At 42.1% G+C, this 22,025-nt stretch overlaps 1 protein-coding gene across 1 annotated transcript in view; it reads right to left on the bottom strand.

Annotated features, from left to right (window-relative positions):
* The window catches only part of LOC110493946 (integrin alpha-5), a 60,889-nt gene that overhangs the window by 14,468 nt on the left and 24,396 nt on the right, over positions 1–22,025 (bottom strand). The window contains exons 2-18 of the mRNA XM_021568566.3: positions 21,089–21,219; positions 16,241–16,341; positions 15,772–15,895; positions 15,443–15,504; positions 14,932–14,977; positions 14,167–14,292; positions 12,229–12,273; positions 11,638–11,681; positions 8,819–8,875; positions 5,795–5,847; positions 5,039–5,250; positions 4,585–4,776; positions 4,415–4,460; positions 4,063–4,176; positions 2,276–2,331; positions 1,736–1,896; positions 1,070–1,207 (exon numbers count right to left, since the gene is read on the bottom strand). Coding sequence (XP_021424241.3) covers positions 1,070–1,207; positions 1,736–1,896; positions 2,276–2,331; positions 4,063–4,176; positions 4,415–4,460; positions 4,585–4,776; positions 5,039–5,250; positions 5,795–5,847; positions 8,819–8,875; positions 11,638–11,681; positions 12,229–12,273; positions 14,167–14,292; positions 14,932–14,977; positions 15,443–15,504; positions 15,772–15,895; positions 16,241–16,341; positions 21,089–21,219 — 1,708 coding nt within the window. The remainder of the gene's footprint in view (positions 1–1,069; positions 1,208–1,735; positions 1,897–2,275; positions 2,332–4,062; positions 4,177–4,414; positions 4,461–4,584; positions 4,777–5,038; positions 5,251–5,794; positions 5,848–8,818; positions 8,876–11,637; positions 11,682–12,228; positions 12,274–14,166; positions 14,293–14,931; positions 14,978–15,442; positions 15,505–15,771; positions 15,896–16,240; positions 16,342–21,088; positions 21,220–22,025) is intronic.

Below are 22,025 nucleotides of genomic sequence, written 5' to 3'. Positions count from 1 at the left end.
AGTGCAAGAGAAAGAGGTAGAGAGTGCAAACATATTTCTGTGTAATAACGTAAGCGTGGAAAGTCTGAGCTATTCCCAAACGCTGTTCTTGCTAAGTTGTATTGGTTTCTCTGCCAATAAGTGAGAGGCTCTGAGCACACACATACTTTTACACAGACACACACACACACACACGCATGTGCACACACTTATACTCACACGCACATATATAAACGCATGCACATGCTCCAAGCCTGGCTCGTCTGGCTCGCAACATGGCAGAGACCAAAGGCTACATACATAAACAAACCACAACCAGATGGCTAACCTCAGTGCCCCACCCAGAAAGAGCTGTCAGTTCTCCCTCTGTTTTTTCGCATAGCCGTGACTCAACCCACCACCCCTACCCCTGAAGATTCTATTCTCAATTCGGAAAGGCAACCACCATAGAATTGGAAAGAGGGCCCACCATGTTCTTTGCCATTATCGCATATGTGACAGCATGGGTAGTGCCATTAAAGGCTTTCATCTTAAGTAAAGCAATAAAAGGCTTTGTAGCAAGTGTGCCATCTATCCAACTCTATGGCTGCCACATATTGTAATTCCGTGCTTTGTGTATCAGGACTAACCCCCAACCTTTAGACATATGGGGACCAGCACTACTGAAGGGTCATCCATATTTCAACTGGCCACTTATGCCTTTCTACTTCAACAAGTCTTTATGGTGCAAAATGTAGATGTAGATATTGGGGGATTTAGATATGGTGCACATGTGTGTTCGTGGTGAAATCTGATAGTTTTGGACTACATTGTCCATAGTGCACCTATGTTCATACCCTCTATACGTTGAGTGGACTGGAGACGTTGTGTGGACTGGCGTTTCAGTAGTAGTGTCATGTACATACCAGCTATGAACTGTAAGATATGGGGTCTGGTAAATATGATGATATTCTGGAAGTACACGCTCTCTGCTCTATAAGGTGTGATGTCTGGCAAGGTTGGGGTAAATATTCCAGTTCAATTCAGTCAATTCAGGAAATAAACAGAAATTCCAAGTCCGAAATGTTTTCTAATTGAATAGCGTAGTTACCTTCTGCTCTATAAGGTGTGTTGTCTGGTATTTTAGAATGGGTCTCAGGCCATGGAGATCCAGCGAAGCGAGAGGGTCCAGGCTAAAGTTGAGTGTGACGTAAATGGGGGAAAGTTTATCCCTAAACTCCCCTTCACTCTGCAACACACATGGGGGAAGAAGGGCAACGGCATCAGCATCACACTCAAGAGGAAGTGAATTGGTGTCACACAGTTAAACACACTTCATGATGTGTTTAACTGTTCCTTGACTTATTGTCAACCAACTGGTCGAGATAAGACACCGTGTGCCTCGTTAAATGTACAGCGTAAGGGAAAATGTTCACTTTCAGTCATATTGAAACTATAATCAAAAAAAGATTAACTGTAAAATCTAAAATGAAATGTTTCAATGTACTGGTCTTTGAAGGCTGGATTCGAAATAACTAGCCAACATTTCCCCACAAACTTTAAGTCCATCTTGAGAGGAGTTCATTGGATCATTGTCGTATTTATAAATGGTCAATTTTTCCAACGCGTCTTTGAACATTCCTATAACACTTTACCTAAAGCCTGCAGGTTTAATGCTTTATAACTTGTTTTAAGCACGTCCAAGTCTTTAAAATGCCTTATAGCAAGTATTTTCATATGTCTCCCAACATTTCTTTGAGTGTTTGAAGTGACTAACTCGCAGGTAGATGCGGGTGTCGTGACACGTTCGTCCTCCATTGGCCATGGTGATGGTCTTCCGTAGGCTGGGCTGTTGGCTATCCAGGAACAGAGTTCTCCTCACTGACGACTCCTTCTGGGTCTGCTTCAGATGGTCCAACTGTACCTCCACCACAAAACCTGCACCACACACACAGGGTGGGTTACATACACGTGCACACACACACACACACACACGATAGAACACAGAACTATACTCACAAAAACAAACCCATTGAAACACACATGCATTTAATGTAATTACATAGTCAGCTATTGTGGATACACTAACACAATACACACAATTACAAATACCCATTCCCAACTCCCACATACTCAAACATAAACACACACTCACAAAACTTGCAAAGTTTCCCCTGTACTTACTCGATTGTCCTTTTATCTTAATCTTAACTGCTAAATTGACCACACTGAGTTCAGGCATATTTGTGGCCACACAAGGGAAGGTAATGGGGAACAGCTGTGTCGGGGTCTTTCAAAATGAAAACACTGGGCTCACCTAGATCAGCAGGGAGGTGCTTCCCATTGGCCGAGAGGCAGAAACTGAGGTTGACACTGGAGAGGGTGAAGACAGAGAAAAAATAGTGAGTGGGAGTATTTCAGTATACGGTATATCCAATAGATCCATATAGATACATACGGTGATAATATACAATACTACTTACTGCATTTTGAATGATGCATTCCATGTATAAAAAAAAATGCTACCTTTGAACAGATACCCTGTAATGGAAATCTATTAATCTTGTATTCAAGTTTGAACATATGATCAAGTAATAGGACTGGCCACCCCTCAGAGCCTGGTGCTTCTCTAGGTTTCTTCCTAGGTTCCTGCCTTTCTAGGGAGTTTTTCCTAGCCACCGTGCTTCTACATCTGCATTGCTTGCTGTTTGGGGTTTTAGGCTGGGTTTCTGTATAAGTACTTTGTGACATCTGCTGATGTAAAAATGGCTTTAAAAATCTATTTGATTTGATAGTAAGACATCGCTGAGAATTTTCATCTTATTGGTACATTTAATTTAAATGCATTCAATCTTCGCACAGAATTGAAGCCCAATTCAACCTCTCCCCTTTAATACAAATTACCCAAACTCTACAAGCAGAGGCAGAGAGTGTGTGTTTCATTATGAGAGGTGTGCATGCACATACTACATCAATATGCTCCACTGTAAATCTGTGCGTGTGCGTTTGAGTGTGTGTGGCCAACGGTCATCTGCCTGCGCACGTGTGAATGTGCGTGTGTGGGTGTGTCACCTCATGCATTCTGTGTCCTAGGCTGGTGTGCCAAATAATATGTCATTCAAAGTGAATGCCAACCCTCTCCACCCTTTCCTCTGTCCACAGCACCCCACCTCTACTCCTCCCTCTGCAGCTGCCTCCCCAAGTCTCCAAGCAACATAAACGGTAATCAAGACACAAACAAAAGCGACTTGTTCTGTACTAAAGGCAGATACCAAGATGCCAGCCACGAGTCATAACTTTCTCTGAAGAGTCTAAAAAATAATTCATGTTTTACTTTAATTTACGGAAGGAATTTTTGTGAGACTAAAAGTAGGAAACTGTTCCCTTGGCTTGGGCTCAGAATATAGACTTCGCCATTAAACCCTCACACTGGACCGGAGACTGGAAAAGCTTGTCAAACATGGTGTCATTTGACATTCTCAAGTGGTGAATACCGGACGTTTTGTCCATTGACATGGTTTAAGAGTGGAAAATGTACTACATAATATGTCTAGCGCTTGAATTTATATCGTTGCGGAAGATAGTTTCCCTCCTATCAAGGTTGGTCTGTATGAGGCTATAGTAATATCCTAGTCAATAATAGTGGTGGTGTCCGGGAAGTACAATTGACATGTTACTGATAGCTTGATTTTTTTTTGTTGCTGTACAAGGGCACTCTCAAAATGAAGTGTTACCGGCTAAGCTTAACTTCACAAAGATCTTAACCCATGGAATATCAGCAGTGTTTCAACCAATCATATCTATTTGAAAAGGAAAAAGTATGTACAAATGTGTTATCTTAATTTGATCAATCTGTTGTCACACAGAATCTTCCTGCGCCTCAGGAAATACAAATTGTAGTGTATTCAAGGTTTTAAAAGGCTTCTAAAGGGTGTAATTTACACTTCAACATGTCATACTTTATTTGCCCTATTTAAAAATGTATCAAACCCTACAAAAATGTCCATAATCCACATAATAATTTACATTTCCCATTGCTGCAGGATTATTTTCCTGCTGTGAGAAGCAGGGTCAAATTAAGACTGCACATCTGTATCAACATACCAGGACACAGAGATTGTCTCATTCCCATTGGACACCGTACAACTCTTCTCCTCTGGATTGATCATGGTAGGTTGCAGCATAAGAGAGGCACTGGCATTGACAATAGGCCGCGCCCTGATAGAAGAATAGCAACCAATTGGAAGACGTGATATGATTACCTTAAACAAAAGCTTTGATTCCAATACAAAAATAATTGTGTAATTCAAAATTACACAAAGGTCACATATAAAACAATTATTTGAGATGAAGGTACATGCTTAATTAAAATACAAATACAAAAATGGGGTGTAATTGGTCAGCTAGCTAATTTGCATGTACAATGAGCCAATAATGTTCTGGTGTGAGGATATACCTGTACAGAACAGCCTTGTCAACCCCAAAAGCACCTACGATGAGATCTGTACAAAGATGACCCCAAGATTAACACTAATTCAAGAACAATGTGATGCCTTATGAAATAGGAAAAGGCTAAATCATTTAAAACAAAATTGGGAAATTGGACTAAACCACTTTCTCTTTTACCTGGGTAGCCATTATGATCCAGATCTTTATTTCCGCGGAGGGCGTAGCCAAAACTGGCGGGGAAGGTGCCAGAGGCCCATTGGCCAGCTAGAGTCTGAGTGGGCATGTCCATCAGTCCACTGGCATGTCCATTATAGATGAGGACCAATCCCTGTTGGTCGTCTCCTCCAAAGGGACAGCCGATGGCAATATCTAAGTTAATCAACAGAGTTATGACACTTCAGGATAATGGTTTATCCCCACTCCCTCCGCCCTGATTTTAGTTATGTTCTGAACGATTGAAATGTATCACATATTCTTTTGTGCGGCCTTTAGGCATCAAATGGAGAAAACTAAGGAAAGGTACTACCTGAACTTGTCCAATATCAAATCCTAATTTTAGTTTTTCCATTGCAAAATGTTTTGCTACAGTGTTCATTAATGAACATGACCCAAGCTTTTCCAGAGTTCTCACCGTTGAAGCCATCCTGGTTGAGGTCTCCCAGTGGGGCCAGCGAGCTGCCAAACCTCCCGAAGGCCTGGGTCCCCCCCAGGTGGGGCAGCCTGGGTTCAAACAGCAAGGGTCGCCGCTGCAGGTACACATAGACACGGCCCACCTCCTCCCAACGCAGTCCGTTGGAACCCCTCTGCATGAACATGGGAGCTCCCACCACAAGGTCTTCCATCCTGGGGAAGAGAGAGGAGAGAGGAAGAGATAATGTGTGCTCATTCAGTCAACACGGTTATATGGTAATTGTGACAGCCCTAGAGAGGAGAGATAAATAACTCCAGATAGTTGAACTTTACTTCTCCTGATTTACAATGGACTAGTACTTTAGGTCAAATCAAGGCCTCTAAAGTTGAGCTAGCATGCATTAGTGTAGTAAGTGTGATGTCCTGAGTTTCCTGACTATGAGTCTAATAGGATAGGGGAAGCGGAATTGGCCAATAGAGAACCTTGAAAGCAGGAGAAAGGAAGTGTAGGAGTAGCTACTGTATGACAAGGAATTTTCATGACACACGACAGAGGGAAGTTCATGACCATTGGATCTTCTGAAATACTGTATTTCACCTCCTTGCTCTCCATCTCTCTCTCTCTCTCCTTTCTCCCTTGTTTGCATACATTGTCTGTCCAAGTCTGTCTGTTCAAGTCTGTCTGTCCAAATCTTGCCTTAATCTCTTTATCCCTCTTTCCATCGCTCCCTCCTTCTCTCCACGCTAGCTCACTCACCCGTCGTTGTTGATGTCCGTGGCTGCCACTGCGTAGCCGAAATAGGACCCCATCTGGAAGACATTAAAGCAGACAGAGTTAGCGTGTAATCACACCGGGGGGCATAGTATCACTCTCTCTCTCTCTTCTCTCTCTCTCTACTTCTCTCTCTTATATCCCCTCGCCCTAGAAGCCTTCCTCTTCAATCAGGCCCCCCAAATCCATCCCCCTCTTTTCTCTCTGTTTTCTCTAAGCTCAGTGCCAGAGCTTCTGTACGTTTACATGAGAGGTAGAAGGAGGTAGGCATTCGGAGGAGGTGGGGGACTCAAGCTGCTATAGGCATCTCAGAGAGAGAGGGAGGATCGGTCACTCAGTGTCGTTATCTTTGACGATTCTATATTATGCCATAAATGATGAACTATTGTCAAGAGTTTTATAGCACAGCTATTACCCCCTGGTGAATGACTTCACCAGACTAATCGACAATGCACAGTATGGTGGTCCTTCTGTAAATCTGAGAGGTAGTGATGTTAGAGCTACTGTAGTGTAGCTACCATAACCCAACACATAGCGACCTCGTCCAAAGTTTTGGATCTCTTGGCGTAATCGGCTAAGGTGTTGGGTTGACAGTCCCTGGACCTGGGTTGGAGTCCCGGTCTGAGCTACCCCCCGAATTCGCAGCAGTATACTCGAACCAGCAAGATCAATTTCATGGTATGGCTACTTGTATAGAGACATGTAAATGTATGGCACGGAGACATTGTTTACACAGCTTTGTTTACACAGCTGAGTCCGACAGTGCAGTCCAAAGCACTCATGTGGAGACTAGTCAACCTAAAGAGACCGTCAAATCAAATCCAGCCAGGAGTTTATTTCAGATCGTTCTCACTATGCAATAAGCAGTTAGCAGTCCGTTAGCAGCTTACACAGAACGTATACATACAAAGCACACATATGCATGTACAATAGTAGCTGTCTTGTTCATCAGCCATGGAGAATTTAGAAGACTACAGGAGTAACATGCAATAACACATGTCACATATTCAAAACAATCCAGCAATTTAGCCAATGAGGAATCCGAACACTTTGGTACAATGGTGGGTTGGCATAAACAAGCTCCCCACCCCCTTATTTTGAAACACAAAATCGGATATTGAATGGGACTGAATTTTGTGTCTCCACAAGGTTAGTACAAGATGTACATGTGTGTGTGTGTACTTGGGTGTATGTGTGTCTACGTGTGTATGTGATTGCGTGATTCACAAGGTATGGAACACATAGGGCTTTGTGGGCTCACCTCTGACCCAGGGATAAAGCATTATCTCCTGGGGGCAAATTCCTTCAGCCCCCCTATATACAGTGCCTTGCGAAAGTATTCGGCCCCCTTGAACTTTGCGACCTTTTGCCACATTTCAGGCTTCAAACATAAAGATATAAAACTGTATTTTTTTGTGAAGAATCAACAACAAGTGGGACACAATCATGAAGTGGAACGACATTTATTGGATATTTCAAACTTTTTTAACAAATCAAAAACTGAAAAATTGGGCGTGCAAAATTATTCAGCCCCTTTACTTTCAGTGCAGCAAACTCTCTCCAGAAGTTCAGTGAGGATCTCTGAATGATCCAATGTTGACCTAAATGACTAATGATGATAAATACAATCCACCTGTGTGTAATCAAGTCTCCGTATAAATGCACCTGCACTGTGATAGTCTCAGAGGTCCGTTAAAAGCGCAGAGAGCATCACGAAGAACAAGGAACACACCAGGCAGGTCCGAGATATTGTTGTGAAGAAGTTTAAAGCCGGATTTGGATACAAAAAGATTTCCCAAGCTTTAAACATCCCGAGGAGCATAATATTGAAATGGAAGGAGTATCAGACTACTGCAAATCTACCAAGACCTGGCCGTCCCTCTAAACTTTCAGCTCATACAAGGAGAAGACTGATCAGAGATGCAGCCAAGAGGCCCATGATCACTCTGGATGAACTGCAGAGATCTACAGCTGAGGTGGGAGACTCTGTCCATAGGACAACAATCAGTTGTATATTGCACAAATCTGACCTTTATGGAAGAGTGGCAAGAAGAAAGCCATTTCTTAAAGATATCCATAAAAAGTGTCGTTTAAAGTTTGCCACAAGCCACCTGGGAGACACACCAAACATGTGGAAGCAGGTGCTCTGGTCAGATGAAACCAAAATTGAACTTTTTGGCAACAATGCAAGACGTTATGTTTGGCGTAATAGCAACACAGCTGAACACACCATCCCCACTGTCAAACATGGTGGTGGCAGCATCATGGTTTGGGCCTGCTTTTATTCAGCAGGGACAGGGAAGATGGTTAAAATTGATGGGAAGATGGATGGAGCCAAATACAGGACCATTCTGGAAGAAAACCTGATGGAGTCTGCAAAAGACCTGAGACTGGGACGGAGATTTGTCTTCCAACAAGACAATGATCCAAAACATAAAGCAAAATCTACAATGGAATGGTTCAAAAATAAACATATCCAGGTGTTAGAATGGCCAAGTCAAAGTCCAGACCTGAATCCAATCGAGAATCTGTGGAAAGAACTGAAAACTGCTGTTCACAAATGCTCTCCATCCAACCTCACTGAGCTCGAGCTGTTTTGCAAGGAGGAATGGGAAAAAATGTCAGTCTCTCGATGTGCAAAACTGATAGAGACATATCCCAAGCGACTTACAGCTGTAATCGCAGCAAAAGGTGGCGCTACAAAGTATTAACTTAAGGGGGCTGAATAATTTTGCACGCCCAATTTTTCAGTTTTTGATTTGTTAAAAGAGTTTGAAATATCCAATAAATGTCGTTCCACTTCATGATTGTGTCCCACTTGTTGTTGATTCTTCACAAAAAAATACAGTTTTATATCTTTATGTTTGAAGCCTGAAATGTGGCAAAAGGTCGCAAAGTTCAAGGGGGCCGAATACTTTCGCAAGGCACTGTATACCCACATATGAAAATAGAGGCGCCAAAAGTCCAGTACAGCCTAGCCCCCTTGCTGTTAAGCAGATTTGCACCAACCTGTTCTCCGGTGAGGTTCAGCATGGATTTCAGGTCTGTTCCATTGAGTATGGACACCTGCATTGAGAGAGTTTAGAAAAAACCTTCAGTTATCAACCATGATTGTAGGAGAAATGAAAATGACATGAAAATGAATGAAAATGACATGCAATAATACTGTGGGTTGTAACTAGGGCTGTGGCGGTCATTCAATTTTGGCAGCCGGTGATTGTAAGCAAATAACTGCCGATCTCACTGTAATTTACCTTTAATTAACATAAACACATTTAGCATCTCCTGCATGCCATGCATAGCCTACAAGCCACTGATGCAGACCTTTGGAACATCTACATTTGAAAAAGTCTAATAAATCAATATAATATAGCCTACACCATCACAATAAATCCATTATTTATTTGAGACAGGTCTAAAGAAACATGATATGAAAAAAATGTAGTATATTTCATAAGAACAGAATAGCATACTCTGCATTGTCCATATTTTAGGCGCTGATCTGACTATACCATATGGCTGTGGGCTACACTAGTTAATTTAGTAGACAAGATTTGCTTAGAATTCCGTGGAATTATTTAATAGTATGAAGAATACAATTGAACATAGCTGAATAAAATAGAAAGGATCTTTTCTAGAAATGATTTAAGGGAGTGCTCACATGCGGCTATTCTGTGTTGAGCGGTTAACAAAGAAACACGTACTCCTATATGCTAATTCAGAGTTATTAATGTAACTTTAGTTGTGATACCAATATTGGGCTCTATGTTAAGATTTTAATACATTCTAAGGCTGCATGATGGGACTCAAATGATGATGTGAAAAAAGTTGCATGAAAGGCATGAGCTCTGCTTTGTTTTTTTGCACAGGCTGTACACACTTGATAATGCACTTGATAATGCTTCGAATTTCCCGGCTGCATCCCCTTTGTGTGGCCATTATCCCCCTAAAAAAATATATGCCTTTTGAGGTCAGTGGCCGTTATGCCCTTGGGCTGAATATTATAATTATAATTCCCTTCTCCCCACTGCGTGCCAAAGCACCTCTCACTCACAAGGCTCTCAATCAAGTGATCGGGTCTTTCTCACAGGCTACAAGTGAAGACAGACACATCTGGGATGCAACTGCGCGCGTCCTTCTCCAATTCCGAGGCACATATTGAAGATATTGGAAGAACTGTCCACATTTACTTTTTGTCAGCCAACAAGACGAGTAGGCCTAACGAAGAGCAAAAGCACTAGCCTATGTACATAGTACAAAAGTTTACCTATTCTATTTTGTGCGAGAAATAAATATTCCAAGCATAGTCCAGGACAGTTGTGGGATGAGATAGATCCCAAATTAATACAACGACTAGCATAAAAAAACTGTTTTAAGCAATGCGCCTGATGCAACAGGTTAAAACGTTTAGCTTAAAATGTTGATAAACTTTTAGGCTATTTCTTCACATTATAAGCGCAGCAATGCGCACACGGCAGTAGGCTGGCTATAAGTGCGAATGTTCCATTAGCAGAAAAATACCATTCTCAAAAGTGACTACAAATTTGATTTTATTATAAAGGTGCATTTTGATGGTAAAAATTATCTTCCCCAAACTTGAAACTCACATGCTGCGTATCTATGCCAGTACGACTCTACAACCATTGTAAAGCGGATTAATGTGCTTCATTTTAAGAAGTTATTTGGCCACTTTAGTTGTGATACAAACCTTATCAAAACATATAGGGCTATGGGCTAGGCTACATGAGGTGTGGGACTAGGATTTGAAAAAGTCGGGAAAAAAGCATGCGCTGTTTCCTTTATGCTGGGCATCATTCACAAGTGATAATATATCATTCACAAGAGATAGGCTAATATTGTCACCCATCACACTATTCTTGATTTAACCGCGTCTTTACATATTCTAAATAATATAAGTGTGAAATTTGTTTTGATTTAGAACGGACCATTATCATGCACCTATCTCGAAACAGGGGCAGGGGAAAAAAGACATGTCATCTATGCACTTAAATAGCGAATGGAGGACGCTTTTCTCCGTGGTTTATTTTCATGCCAGCCAGGTAGGCTACACTACTGTTTTAAAGAGAAGCAATGTGCTTAATATTAGGTAGGTTGAGAAATAAATATAGTAGGCCTTGCCTATGGAACGCTGATGGGATCCTCCTCTTTTTAATAGAGGCCATCACTCTGTTTTCTTACTTAATTGCATAGCCTATAGAAATGTTGCGCAATATAAGCTCATGGGCTCTCATGAAGTGTTTGATTCGATTTTCGATTACATTTGCTTTGATGTCAGAGTGATTAGAGGGACAATAGAGTGTGGAGTACCAGGCACTTAGCAAGTTTGGTAGGCTACTAATGACCATCAGCCTCATCAGAGCTTGGAGAAGCCTAAATACCGTGACTCAACGGTAACATGGATTTTGACTGCCTTCTTGACTCGTGACGGCTAGTGTGGCGGTAATACGGACACCGCAACAGCCCTAGTTGTAACACATGCATTTATGAATATGTATGCACATCATTCTTGTATAAGAACATCTTTCTTTAAATCCCTCTCTTAATTCACTTCCAGAAGTATTACAATGTTATTGATGACAGCATTGCTGCGGTTAGAGCTTGCAAGAAAGGAATTTCACTGTACTTGTGCATGTGACATTGAAACATGAAACCTTTCCCGTTTTATATACTGCCGTTCTCTCACCCCCTCTTCTTCTTCACAGTAACATTCCTCTATGTCATCCTTAGGTCTTCCCTATGTCACCCCTCATTACCTTTCATCTAGAATGAATGATGAAATATGTATAAAATATGTGAGGACTCCTTACTAAACCATACAACATGAGTCCCTTGGGGACTCCCGTGACGAAATCTGCAAAGACAGAAAATGAGAAAGAGAGAAAGGAAGTTCAAGGGTTGAGGTCAAGCTAGGGCTAGGACTCCAGCCACTTCCAAATATGAACAACCAAGGGGTTAAAACATGGCTGATCATAAGCAGTGTTTCAAATATGAAAAGCTGAGGTTTGCTTGTTGCAGGTCTATGCCAATAATTCCATTCAATCTTAAAAGCTCAATGAACTGAGGTGATACGGCCAAGCACACCGTGCAAGTTTCTCATTTATTTTCAAATAAGCAGAACATCTTCATGTCGTAGCCTTGAGTGAGCTACTTAAGTACAGTAGACTCCAATGTCATGTGATTAGTAGGTTATTACATTGTGCTCTGATATTCTTCGGATATACTTGTGTGCTCTAATGACTAAAGCTCTAATGATTAGAGCACACAAGTATATTAGTGCACAGGGGACTTTAGATGGGCTTCCGACAGTTAACAACTATTAGACAGAATTATGGGGTAAGCAAACCCTAAGCCCAATCATGCGCAAGCCAGTCAGTTGGCGCCGTAAATATGACCCTCACCTTCAATATTATCTCCACTGAACTCCCCGCCGGCCACAGAGTAACCTGGAGAGAGAGAGAACGAGATACAGACATACAGAGACAGAGAAACAGGCAGAGAGAGGAGGAACAGAGAGCGAGAGAGAGAGAGAGAGAGGGGGAGAGAGAGAGAGAATGGGAGAAAAATGATGGGTCAATAAGAGGGAGTAGTGCAATGTGAAATTGGGTAAGGCAACTACATAGTGCTCTGGTCAAAAGCAGTGCACTGTGAACTGAATAGGGTGTCATTTCAGACGCAGCTTCTGTCTAACACCTACAGTGCCTTGCGAAAGTATTCGGCCCCCTTGAACTTTGCGACCTTTTGCCACATTTCAGGCTTCAAACATAAAGATATAAAACTGTATTTTTTTGTGAAGAATCAACAACAAGTGGGGAACAATCATGAAGTGGAACAACATTTATTGGATATTTCAAACTTTTTTAACAAATCAAAAACTGAAAAATTGGGCGTGCAAAATTATTCAGCCCCCTTAAGTTAATACTTTGTAGCGCCACCTTTTGCTGCGATTACAGCTGTAAGTCGCTTGGGGTATGTCTCTATCAGTTTTGCACATCGAGAGACTGAATTTTTTCCCATTCCTCCTTGCAAAACAGCTCGAGCTCAGTGAGGTTGGATGGAGAGCATTTGTGAACAGCAGTTTTCAGTTCTTTCCACAGATTCTCGATTGGATTCAGGTCTGGACTTTGACTTGGCCATTCTAACACCTGGATATGTTAATTTTTTAACCATTCCATTGTTGATTTTGCTTTATGTTTTGGATCATTGTCTTGTTGGAAGACAAATCTCCGTCCCAGTCTCAGGTCTTTTGCAGACTCCATCAGGTTTTCTTCCAGAATGGTCCTGTATTTGGCTCCATCCATCTTCCCATCAATTTTAACCATCTTCCCTGTCCCTGCTGAAGAAAAGCAGGCCCAAACCATGATGCTGCCACCACCATGTTTGACAGTGGGGATGGTGTGTTCAGCTGTGTTGCTTTTACGCCAAACATAACGTTTGCATTGTTGCCAAAAAGTTCAATTTTGGTTTCATCTGACCAGAGCACCTTCTTCCACATGTTTGGTGTGTCTCCCAGGTGGCTTGTGGCAAACTTTAAACGACACTTTTTATGAATATCTTTAAGAAATGGCTTTCTTCTTGCCACTCTTCCATAAAGGCCAGATTTGTGCAATATACGACTGATTGTTGTCCTATGGACAGAGTCTCCCACCTCAGCTGTAGATCTCTGCAGTTCATCCAGAGTGATCATGGGCCTCTTGGCTGCATCTCTGATCAGTCTTCTCCTTGTATGAGCTGAAAGTTTAGAGGGACGGCCAGGTCTTGGTAGATTTGCAGTGGTCTGATACTCCTTCCATTTCAATATTATCACTTGCACAGTGCTCCTTGGGATGTTTAAAGCTTGGGAAATCTTTTTGTATCCAAATCCGGCTTTAAACTTCTTCACAACAGTATCTCGGACCTGCCTGGTGTGTTCCTTGTTCTTCATGATGCTCTCTGCGCTTTTAACGGACCTCTGAGACTATCACAGTGCAGGTGCATTTATACGGAGACTTGATTACACACAGGTGGATTGTATTTATCATCATTAGTCATTTAGGTCAACATTGGATCATTCAGAGATCCTCACTGAACTTCTGGAGAGAGTTTGCTGCACTGAAAGTAAAGGGGCTGAATAATTTTGCACGCCCAATTTTTCAGTTTTTGATTTGTTAAAAAAGTTTGAAATATCCAATAAATGTCGTTCCACTTCATGATTGTGTCCCACTTGTTGTTGATTTCTCACAAAAAAATACAGTTTTATATCTTTATGTTTGAAGCCTGAAATGTGGCAAATGGTCGCAAAGTTCAAGGGGGCCGAATACTTTCGCAAGGCACTGTATGAAGAAGTGGACCATGCTCACCCAGGTAACTGTCATCATAGCTCCCCTGCACCTGATGGGTCTGGATCTGTCCGGTAACAGAGAGCAGGAAGTAGGAAGGGTAGTAGGCCTTGACTATTTCCTTTGTGCTGGCTAAGATCAGCTGACCTGTGGGAAGGACGGATGGGGATAAGGGTCAGAGGTCAGGGGTAAAGACGAGCTGTGACTTTTGAACTTTGCCTTATGGGGTTTTAGCTGCAGTAAAATGACTGTTGAAGTTTGGCTCTGAGGATGGTCAAGGGCAATGCTTCTCAAACCTCTCCTTGGTGACCCCCAGACATTTCACACTTTTGTTGTAGCCCTGAACTAGCGCTCCTGCTTTACCTAGTCAAGGGCTTGATGATTAGTTGACAAGTGGAATCAGGTGTGCTAGCTCTGGAATGGATGAAATACATGGAACGGCTGGGGGTCCCCGAGGAGAGGTTTGAGAACCACTGGTCTAGGGGGTAACTTCGCCGCTTGGAAACCATATGTACGCGTCTGCGCAGGTTTCAATCCCGCTCCGTCGTTATGCTGACGTAAATAATATCTCTCTCGTGTCTCTCTACACTGTATCTGTCTTATAAAAAGGAAACGTTTGAAAGATTGGGAATTCCCAGCCTTTAAAGAAAAGGGGGGAAAACGAGTTGATGTATGGTTTTCTAGGCTAAACTGTATGCTATCTCTACGTCCTGTAGTTGAACCAATTCATATAAATCCACACATGGTCCCAATAGGATCCTATCATAAATCCAATAGTGCACTTACCTTGCCAGTAAAAGCTTCCTGGTCCTCCAAGAACAATCTTCCCATCCTGAAACAAACAGGAAAAACCACCACTCTGATGAGAACCTCAGGTATAAAGCAACCTTTTATCAAGAATATGTATAAGGGGCTTTCAGATATAACTCCATTTGAAGTCTTATGTCGCTAAACGTACAGAATTCATACAGTGTGGTGTTCCAGAAAAGCAGGATCCTTCAGTTAGCCAGCTAATTTTGATAAGCAGTCAAATATATCTCATGATTTACTGATTAATTTAGAAAGCTAAACTTGAATATAGGTTCTTGGCTGTCGAGTCAATTTACTCCATGCTAATTTCAAGTATATATTTCTCAAAAGGATGAAGTTATATCAGAATTTCTGGGACAGTTAGCTGGCTAACTCATTGATCCTGATTTCTGGAACAGCCTCCAAGACATAAGCCCCCATATAAAAAGTTCCCAGGATAATCGATTTTGAATTGTAATTGAACTGTTCCTTTTCCTCTTGAACATACCTTGGTGAAGTCAGCACTGAACCCGCCCTGACAGTAGCCCTGTCCGGCAGGACCATGTCTCTCTGAGATAAACGGAAGAGAAGCAGAACACATTGTTGAGTCACACTGAAAGTCTACTACCCAAATGGGCTAGCCAGAGCTGTATCATAACACGTCCACACACAAATCTCCCATTGACATCAGTGGTCAATTTACAAGGAAGTTCAAGTTGGAGTCAGGACTCAGCCCTCACACAACTCAAAGTCGTGGCTGCATGCCTTGGCACTACTTCATTCAATTGACTTTCAGGTACAGTATTTTGGATCAGGGTGTCATTTGTAGTACTGTACCTGTGCGACAGGGGGCGTACTCCACAAATGTCTTGAGGTTGTCCACGGAGAGGTAGCAAGTTCCTGTGACGTCAGAGAAGGGGGTGGCGTGTTCCGTTCTCCAGTAGTACCTCGGGGCACAAGCCTTGGACACATTCAAGAGAAGGGTATAGGGGTCAGGCAGGGTTGAAATTCAAAACAACACACAAGAAACTCTAATATCGTCTGTCCTTCTAAAACCACTGTTGTGCTATCTGATGGAAGACAATGCCGTCAGATGTTCATAGGCATCACTGACACACTATGAAAAGCTTTTCATGACTGTGGGGCTATGGTCGACTTGTGACAGTAGTCAAATAATAAACAATATCAAAATACACATAAAATCATCAAATCAATCAAGTCCGTATTGGCTTTCTGATGATCAATTCTAACTGGACAGCTAGATTATGACCTAATTCTCTCTATCCCACAGAACCTAGTATCTTACCAGGACAGTGTTGCCATGGGAACGCACTGTCGCCCCAAACCACTGATGGGACTTGAACTCCACTTGGACGTCGACGTCATTGACATGGAAACGGCGATCTCCTGGAAGATGCCAAAGAAATGCACATTTACATTTATAATACAATACTTCTATGAATTTAATAGCCTAAAGTAGGGATGGGCGACTTTGATGGGTTGGGGGCAACAAAAAAATGTAACTCATCATGAGGGGCTTGCGGGTCTGCATACTCGTACATGCAGTCATAGCTGGCCTTTTGGGGGCCCTAAGTGAAATTTTGTTGGGGGGGGGGGGGGGGACCTTGCGAGCAAAGCATTTTAGCAGCTCCCTTCTTGACAGAGGAGAGAAATGTACATTTTAGAGTTAATTTCCCACAATTCTACACATTTTACCATAGGGCGTAGAGACAATATTGCAGTTTAAAATATGTGCATTTTCCCACTAATGGTATGTTTCCACCAAAAGGACTAGCTGCAGACAGAAAGCAGTGCATGATAACTTAGCGCACACAAAATGTACCAATAAAAATATAAAGTTTAAATAGTTTCCATCGCATTTTCAACTTTACCGAGAGTTTTGTCACAAAAACAATTACGTTAAAATAGCAAATGTCCCTATTCTGGTCTTGGCACCTGTGCTCTAGCCAATTGCTCGCAGATACAGTGCGGGTGGACAGTTTGTGTTGTCTAGTCTACATGTTGAGATTATTATGGATAAGAGCGAGAATAGTTTTATTCGTCAAATGGCAGTCAAGCATCGATCATCGTGTCACCAGAATAGGACCCTCAATATTTCTTGGAAAGCGGCATCAAGCTCATCACTGTGCACTTTCATCACCCTGCGAAGTTCATAACTTATTTCATCTGTATCCTAATAAACTGCATGGTTTATCGAGTCATAGTGGAAGGACCACGCACTATATCATAGCGTGACTCCTTATTTGAGAGTAAAACTTCCAAACAACCATAGTGATTTCTACTGTAACTATGTCTCAACATGATCCCCCATGTCATCCCTGTTTGATGTTCCTGTCACATGTTAGATGGTTCCATGTGTGTCCTTGGGTTTTTAAGCGTTGCTGTTTTTATAACCTCCGTCTCCGAGCCTCAACTCTTAATCCATCTACCATGCTATTGGCAAACGTCAAACTGTTCAGCAGGACTTGGAACGCGTTTTTACTATAATCTAAACAGTTGTCCTTCGTAGTCTGGTCCCGGTTTTATGAAGGCGTGGGGGGGGGGGGGGTAAAACAGTCTCCTGTGACAGACAAAAACATTGAGCAGCTGGCTTTGAGAAAGTACACCCCAAAATATCTGGGTGGTAACATTAGGTCAAACTTACAGCATATATTAGTAATGTTGAGAGAGAATGAACACGAATGAGGACAAGCCTGGCTACGAACACCCTTAAATGTTCCTTAAAGGGATAGTTCACGCAAATTCATTAGAAAAACATGTGTCCTCAACTGCAGAGAGTCAATCTATAACGACACAGGACAAGAGCCAAATGCAGACACAGGAGGCAGATGGTTCGAGTCTCTGAGGCAGGCAAAAGTTCGTAAACCAGGTCAGAGTCAGATGGGTACAGGACGACAGGCAGGCTCGAGGTTCGGGCAGGCAGAATCGTAAGGCAGGCGGGCTCAGGGCAGCCAGAAAAGGTTGGAACCGGGAGGACTAGAAAACCAGGACTAGGCAATCAGGAGTACGGAAAACTACGCTGGTAGGCTTGACAAGACAAGACAAACTGGCAACAAACAAACAGAAACCACCGGTATAAATACACAGGGGATAATGGGAACAAATGGGAGACACCTGGTGGGGGATGGAGACAAGCACAAGACACGTGAAACAGATCAGGGTGTGAAACAATCCTGGCCAATAGACTACTTAGAAGGTAAGAAAAATCTGAACAAATGTAGAAATGTGGATGAACCATTCCTTTAATGCAGTAGACTTGGGTGTGTGGTTTGATTTATTTGTCTGACTCATGGATTTGACAGGTGACATTAACCTTCCCTAACCACTGCAATGCCCTGTCTGTCTGGCTGCTGGAGTCTGTACACACTATGCCTTTTGAACCCAGAGACCTGCATGGGAAAAGCTGCACTGCACAAAATTGGGAAAGGAAGTGCCTGGGGCAGTGTGTGTGTGTGTGTGTGTGTGTGTCTACTGTACCTGTACTGTCTGTGCAAAACGGCTGTCAGCTAATTTCCTGAATTCACATATCACATCAGCTGTGCCTTCAATTTGGAGAGTGTACATATTAGGGGGTGTGTGTGGGCATGACTGCATATGTAAGCCTGTGGATGTGTACATGTTTGTGTACATAGTTTGTGTTTGTAAGCAGTGCATGTGTCTATATTTGTGTACTTATAAACAGTTTAGGTACACGAGAATGCGTGCATCCAGTTTTTGTGTATGCATGTTTGTGTGTCTGAATATGTGTATCCAGTGTCTGTATGTGTCTATGTAATGTACAGTATGTATGTATGTGTGTGCACATGCGTTTGTTTGTGTGTGTGTGTCAGAGTATGTGTGTATGTGTATATGTAATGTGTAGTATGTGAGCATATGCGATAACGCACTCTCTGATCCTCAAACTGTGGACCTTATCACTTCCTGCTTATATCTGATGTGGCTGTGACTGCTTCACTGGCAGGGAGAGCTAGGGCAGGCAGCCCAGGGGTCCTTGTCCCCATAATGACTTTGGCCCAATGAGGTATAATAACAACTGGAGACCGAGTCCAAGATGTCCGCTCGTTGTTCTCAAAGATATCTACTCATGTTTGCATTCGCTGATTCATGGACCGTTTATATCCGGTTGCGTCCGGTTTATACGAACCGACAGGGCGTAGCAAGAGCAGCAGCGGCGTAATCACGTCATCCAAAAGCACGGCAGACATTGGATGAATAAAACATTTTAATATCTTCGGGCTGTGAGCGATGGGAAAAAAATTAGCCTCAAGCAACAATTATTTGAATAATTCAATGGATGTTTCGTGCACCATGACATTTTCAAATCTGATTTCTCTATGTGGTCGTGAATGGAAATTGTCTTCCTGGGCTGGAAGTAAACTGCAGTACCAAAGCAAAACTCTAAGAGCAGTCGTGACAGTGTTTCTAGACCGGAACCCTGGCCCACTGCTTTGACCTAATTAAAGTTACAATACTGGGCTTCAATCCAGGCAGACAGGAAATCAACCAAAGTCCTGTGGAGACACTGGATGTAGTGGATACAGAGCTTTAACTAAACTTTACCTCAAACTAGGGGCTTTGGAAAGGGGGAAGATGAGACAGGGCTCACTCACTACTAAGCACAGGAGGAGAAACTTCAAAGAATGGTTTAAATAAAAACAGAGCACCGTTGGTGAAGAATCTCGAAGCCTGGCAGAGAGGTTTGCCACTTATAACCTCAGGGTCATCATAGCCAGTGAGCTCACTAATAGAAGCCTTATTCTTTAATGGCTGAAGACACATTTTTCTGTATATACAATCCAACTAACTGGAGGTATGCTATGAAAGCTTTGCGATATACATTCTTTGTAAAAATGTACGTATGAAACCTTTGTGACACCTGACGTTAACATTGTTAATCGGGTAATTCCTTAGACGTTTGTATTAGACGTTTGTACAAGGAAATACAATGCTGGGGTGGCAGGTAGCCTAGTGCTTAGAGCTTTGGACTAGTAACCGAAAGGTTGCAAGATCGAATCCCTAAGCTGACAAGGTAAAAAAGTCTGTCATTCTGCCCCTGAACAAGGCAGTTAACCCACTGTTCCTAGGCCGTCATTAAAAATAAGAATTTGTTCTTAACTGACTTGCCTAGTTAAATAAAGGTAAAATAAATAAATGTTGCAGTGCTGTATCATGAATACAGTCACAGGTAAATGCCGTTGTTCTGCCCGAAATGATAGCAGAGCCTTGCGCACCTTATCACTTTTATAAAACTGTTACCAACATATTAAAATAACAATGAATTACATATTTTCATTAGAACTTTATTTTGATAAGTCAATTGATACCATTTAATTATTTCACCAAAATATAGTCGGGACAAAAATCTGGTTGTTAGTTATTTTGGCCATATCGCTACAGACGTGAAAGGACTGGTCGTCAGTACTAAACAAAATGGTTGCTATGCAGGCTGGATAACGTTCTTGTCACTTGCTAGCTAGTTAGCTAGCCAACTTCAGCTAACTCAGTCACGTCGAACATTGAACCTGGAATGACAGTACACAAGCTGGATTTTTGTTTGTTTGAGCTTTTTTTCTATTGGTATTTACTTGGATATATATATCCATGATAATGTCGTTGATGAGTGATTTCGACTGGCGTAGAAAAAGTTGTTTTGTCTCAGAGATCCGATATTTCAAAAGTGAAACATTGTTCCCTGAAGTCAGACTTGCAAACAATGAGGCTTATATTAACCCCCGCTGTACAAAACTAAATGCTAGGCTGGAAGCAAGGGTAAATATTGTGCGAGTTGAAATAAATACAATCAATGATTTGGACAGCAACATGAACATGATATTCGTATGGAGGTGCAGTGATAATTTTCAGATGGAACTGTTAGCAGGCATAGATGTGTCAGAATGCTGCTCGTCCAATCAGCATCCAGGATCCAAACAACCAGTTTTCTAATGAATGGTAAAGTAATTCTCCTCATCCCCTCAAACAGGTTAAATAATCAACAAATGAATTTACTCAAATGGCTTTGATCTGAGATGGAATAGCTGAGAGATACACACAGTGGATAGTTGACACGTTAGCACTACGGTAGGGCTACTCATTCACTACTAATTCCATCAGGTTATTCAGTCAGGTATTTTACCTTCATTGTCAAAGTGGACGACACTGCAATTCGATTGGCCCTGGCTCCAGGGACATAAGTACACAGATCCACCTTCGTTGACATTCGGTTGGCTGGTGTTAGCTTTGGGAGCACCAATCAGAATGCTGACACTATAAAGTTAAAATAGAACACAAAAACACAACATTAGTGCACAGCTGGGCAAAAATACAGCATCCAAAAATAACAAGTGGGAGAACAGGAAGCATAAACAGTTGAGTCATATAGCAGACACTATTATCCAGAGCAACTTACAGGAGCAATTAAGGTTATGTGCCTTGCTCAAGGGCACATCAGCAGATTGTTCACCAAATTGGCTTGGGGTTTCAAACCAACGAGCTTTTGGTTACTGGCCAAACACTCTTAACCGCTAGGCTACCTGCCGCCCCAAGTAATTATTTTTTTATGATTTGGCTACATACCCTTCATGGATCAGTGCATTCAGATGGTATTCAGACCCCTTCACTTTTTTTCACATTTTGTTACGTTACAGCCTTATTCTAAAATTGATACAATTACTTTTTTTGTCATCAATCAACAAACTATACCCCAAATGACAAAGCGAAAACAGGTTTTTTTGAAGTGTGCAAATTTATTAAAACAATAAAACAGAATTACCTTATTTACATTAAGTATTCAGACCTTTGCTGTGAGACTCAAAATTGAGCTCAGGTGCATCCTGTTTCCATTGATCATCCTTGAGTTGTTTCCACAACTTGGAGTCCACCTGTGGTAATTCATTTGATTGGATATGATTTGGGAAAGGCACACACCTGTCTGTATAAGGTCCCACAGATGACAGTGCATGTCGAACCAAAAACCATGCCATGAGTTCAAGGAATTGTCCGTGGAGCTCCGAGACAGGATTATGTCGAAGCACAGATCTGGGAAAGGGTACCAAAAGATTTCTGAAGCATTG

Source organism: Oncorhynchus mykiss, chromosome 17, assembly GCF_057628025.1.
Source record: "Oncorhynchus mykiss isolate SJ-2025 chromosome 17, ASM5762802v1, whole genome shotgun sequence".
Classification (NCBI taxonomy): domain Eukaryota; kingdom Metazoa; phylum Chordata; class Actinopteri; order Salmoniformes; family Salmonidae; genus Oncorhynchus; species Oncorhynchus mykiss.
Note: the sequence above shows the minus strand (reverse complement) of the source record. Positions and strands in the feature narration are given on the sequence as shown.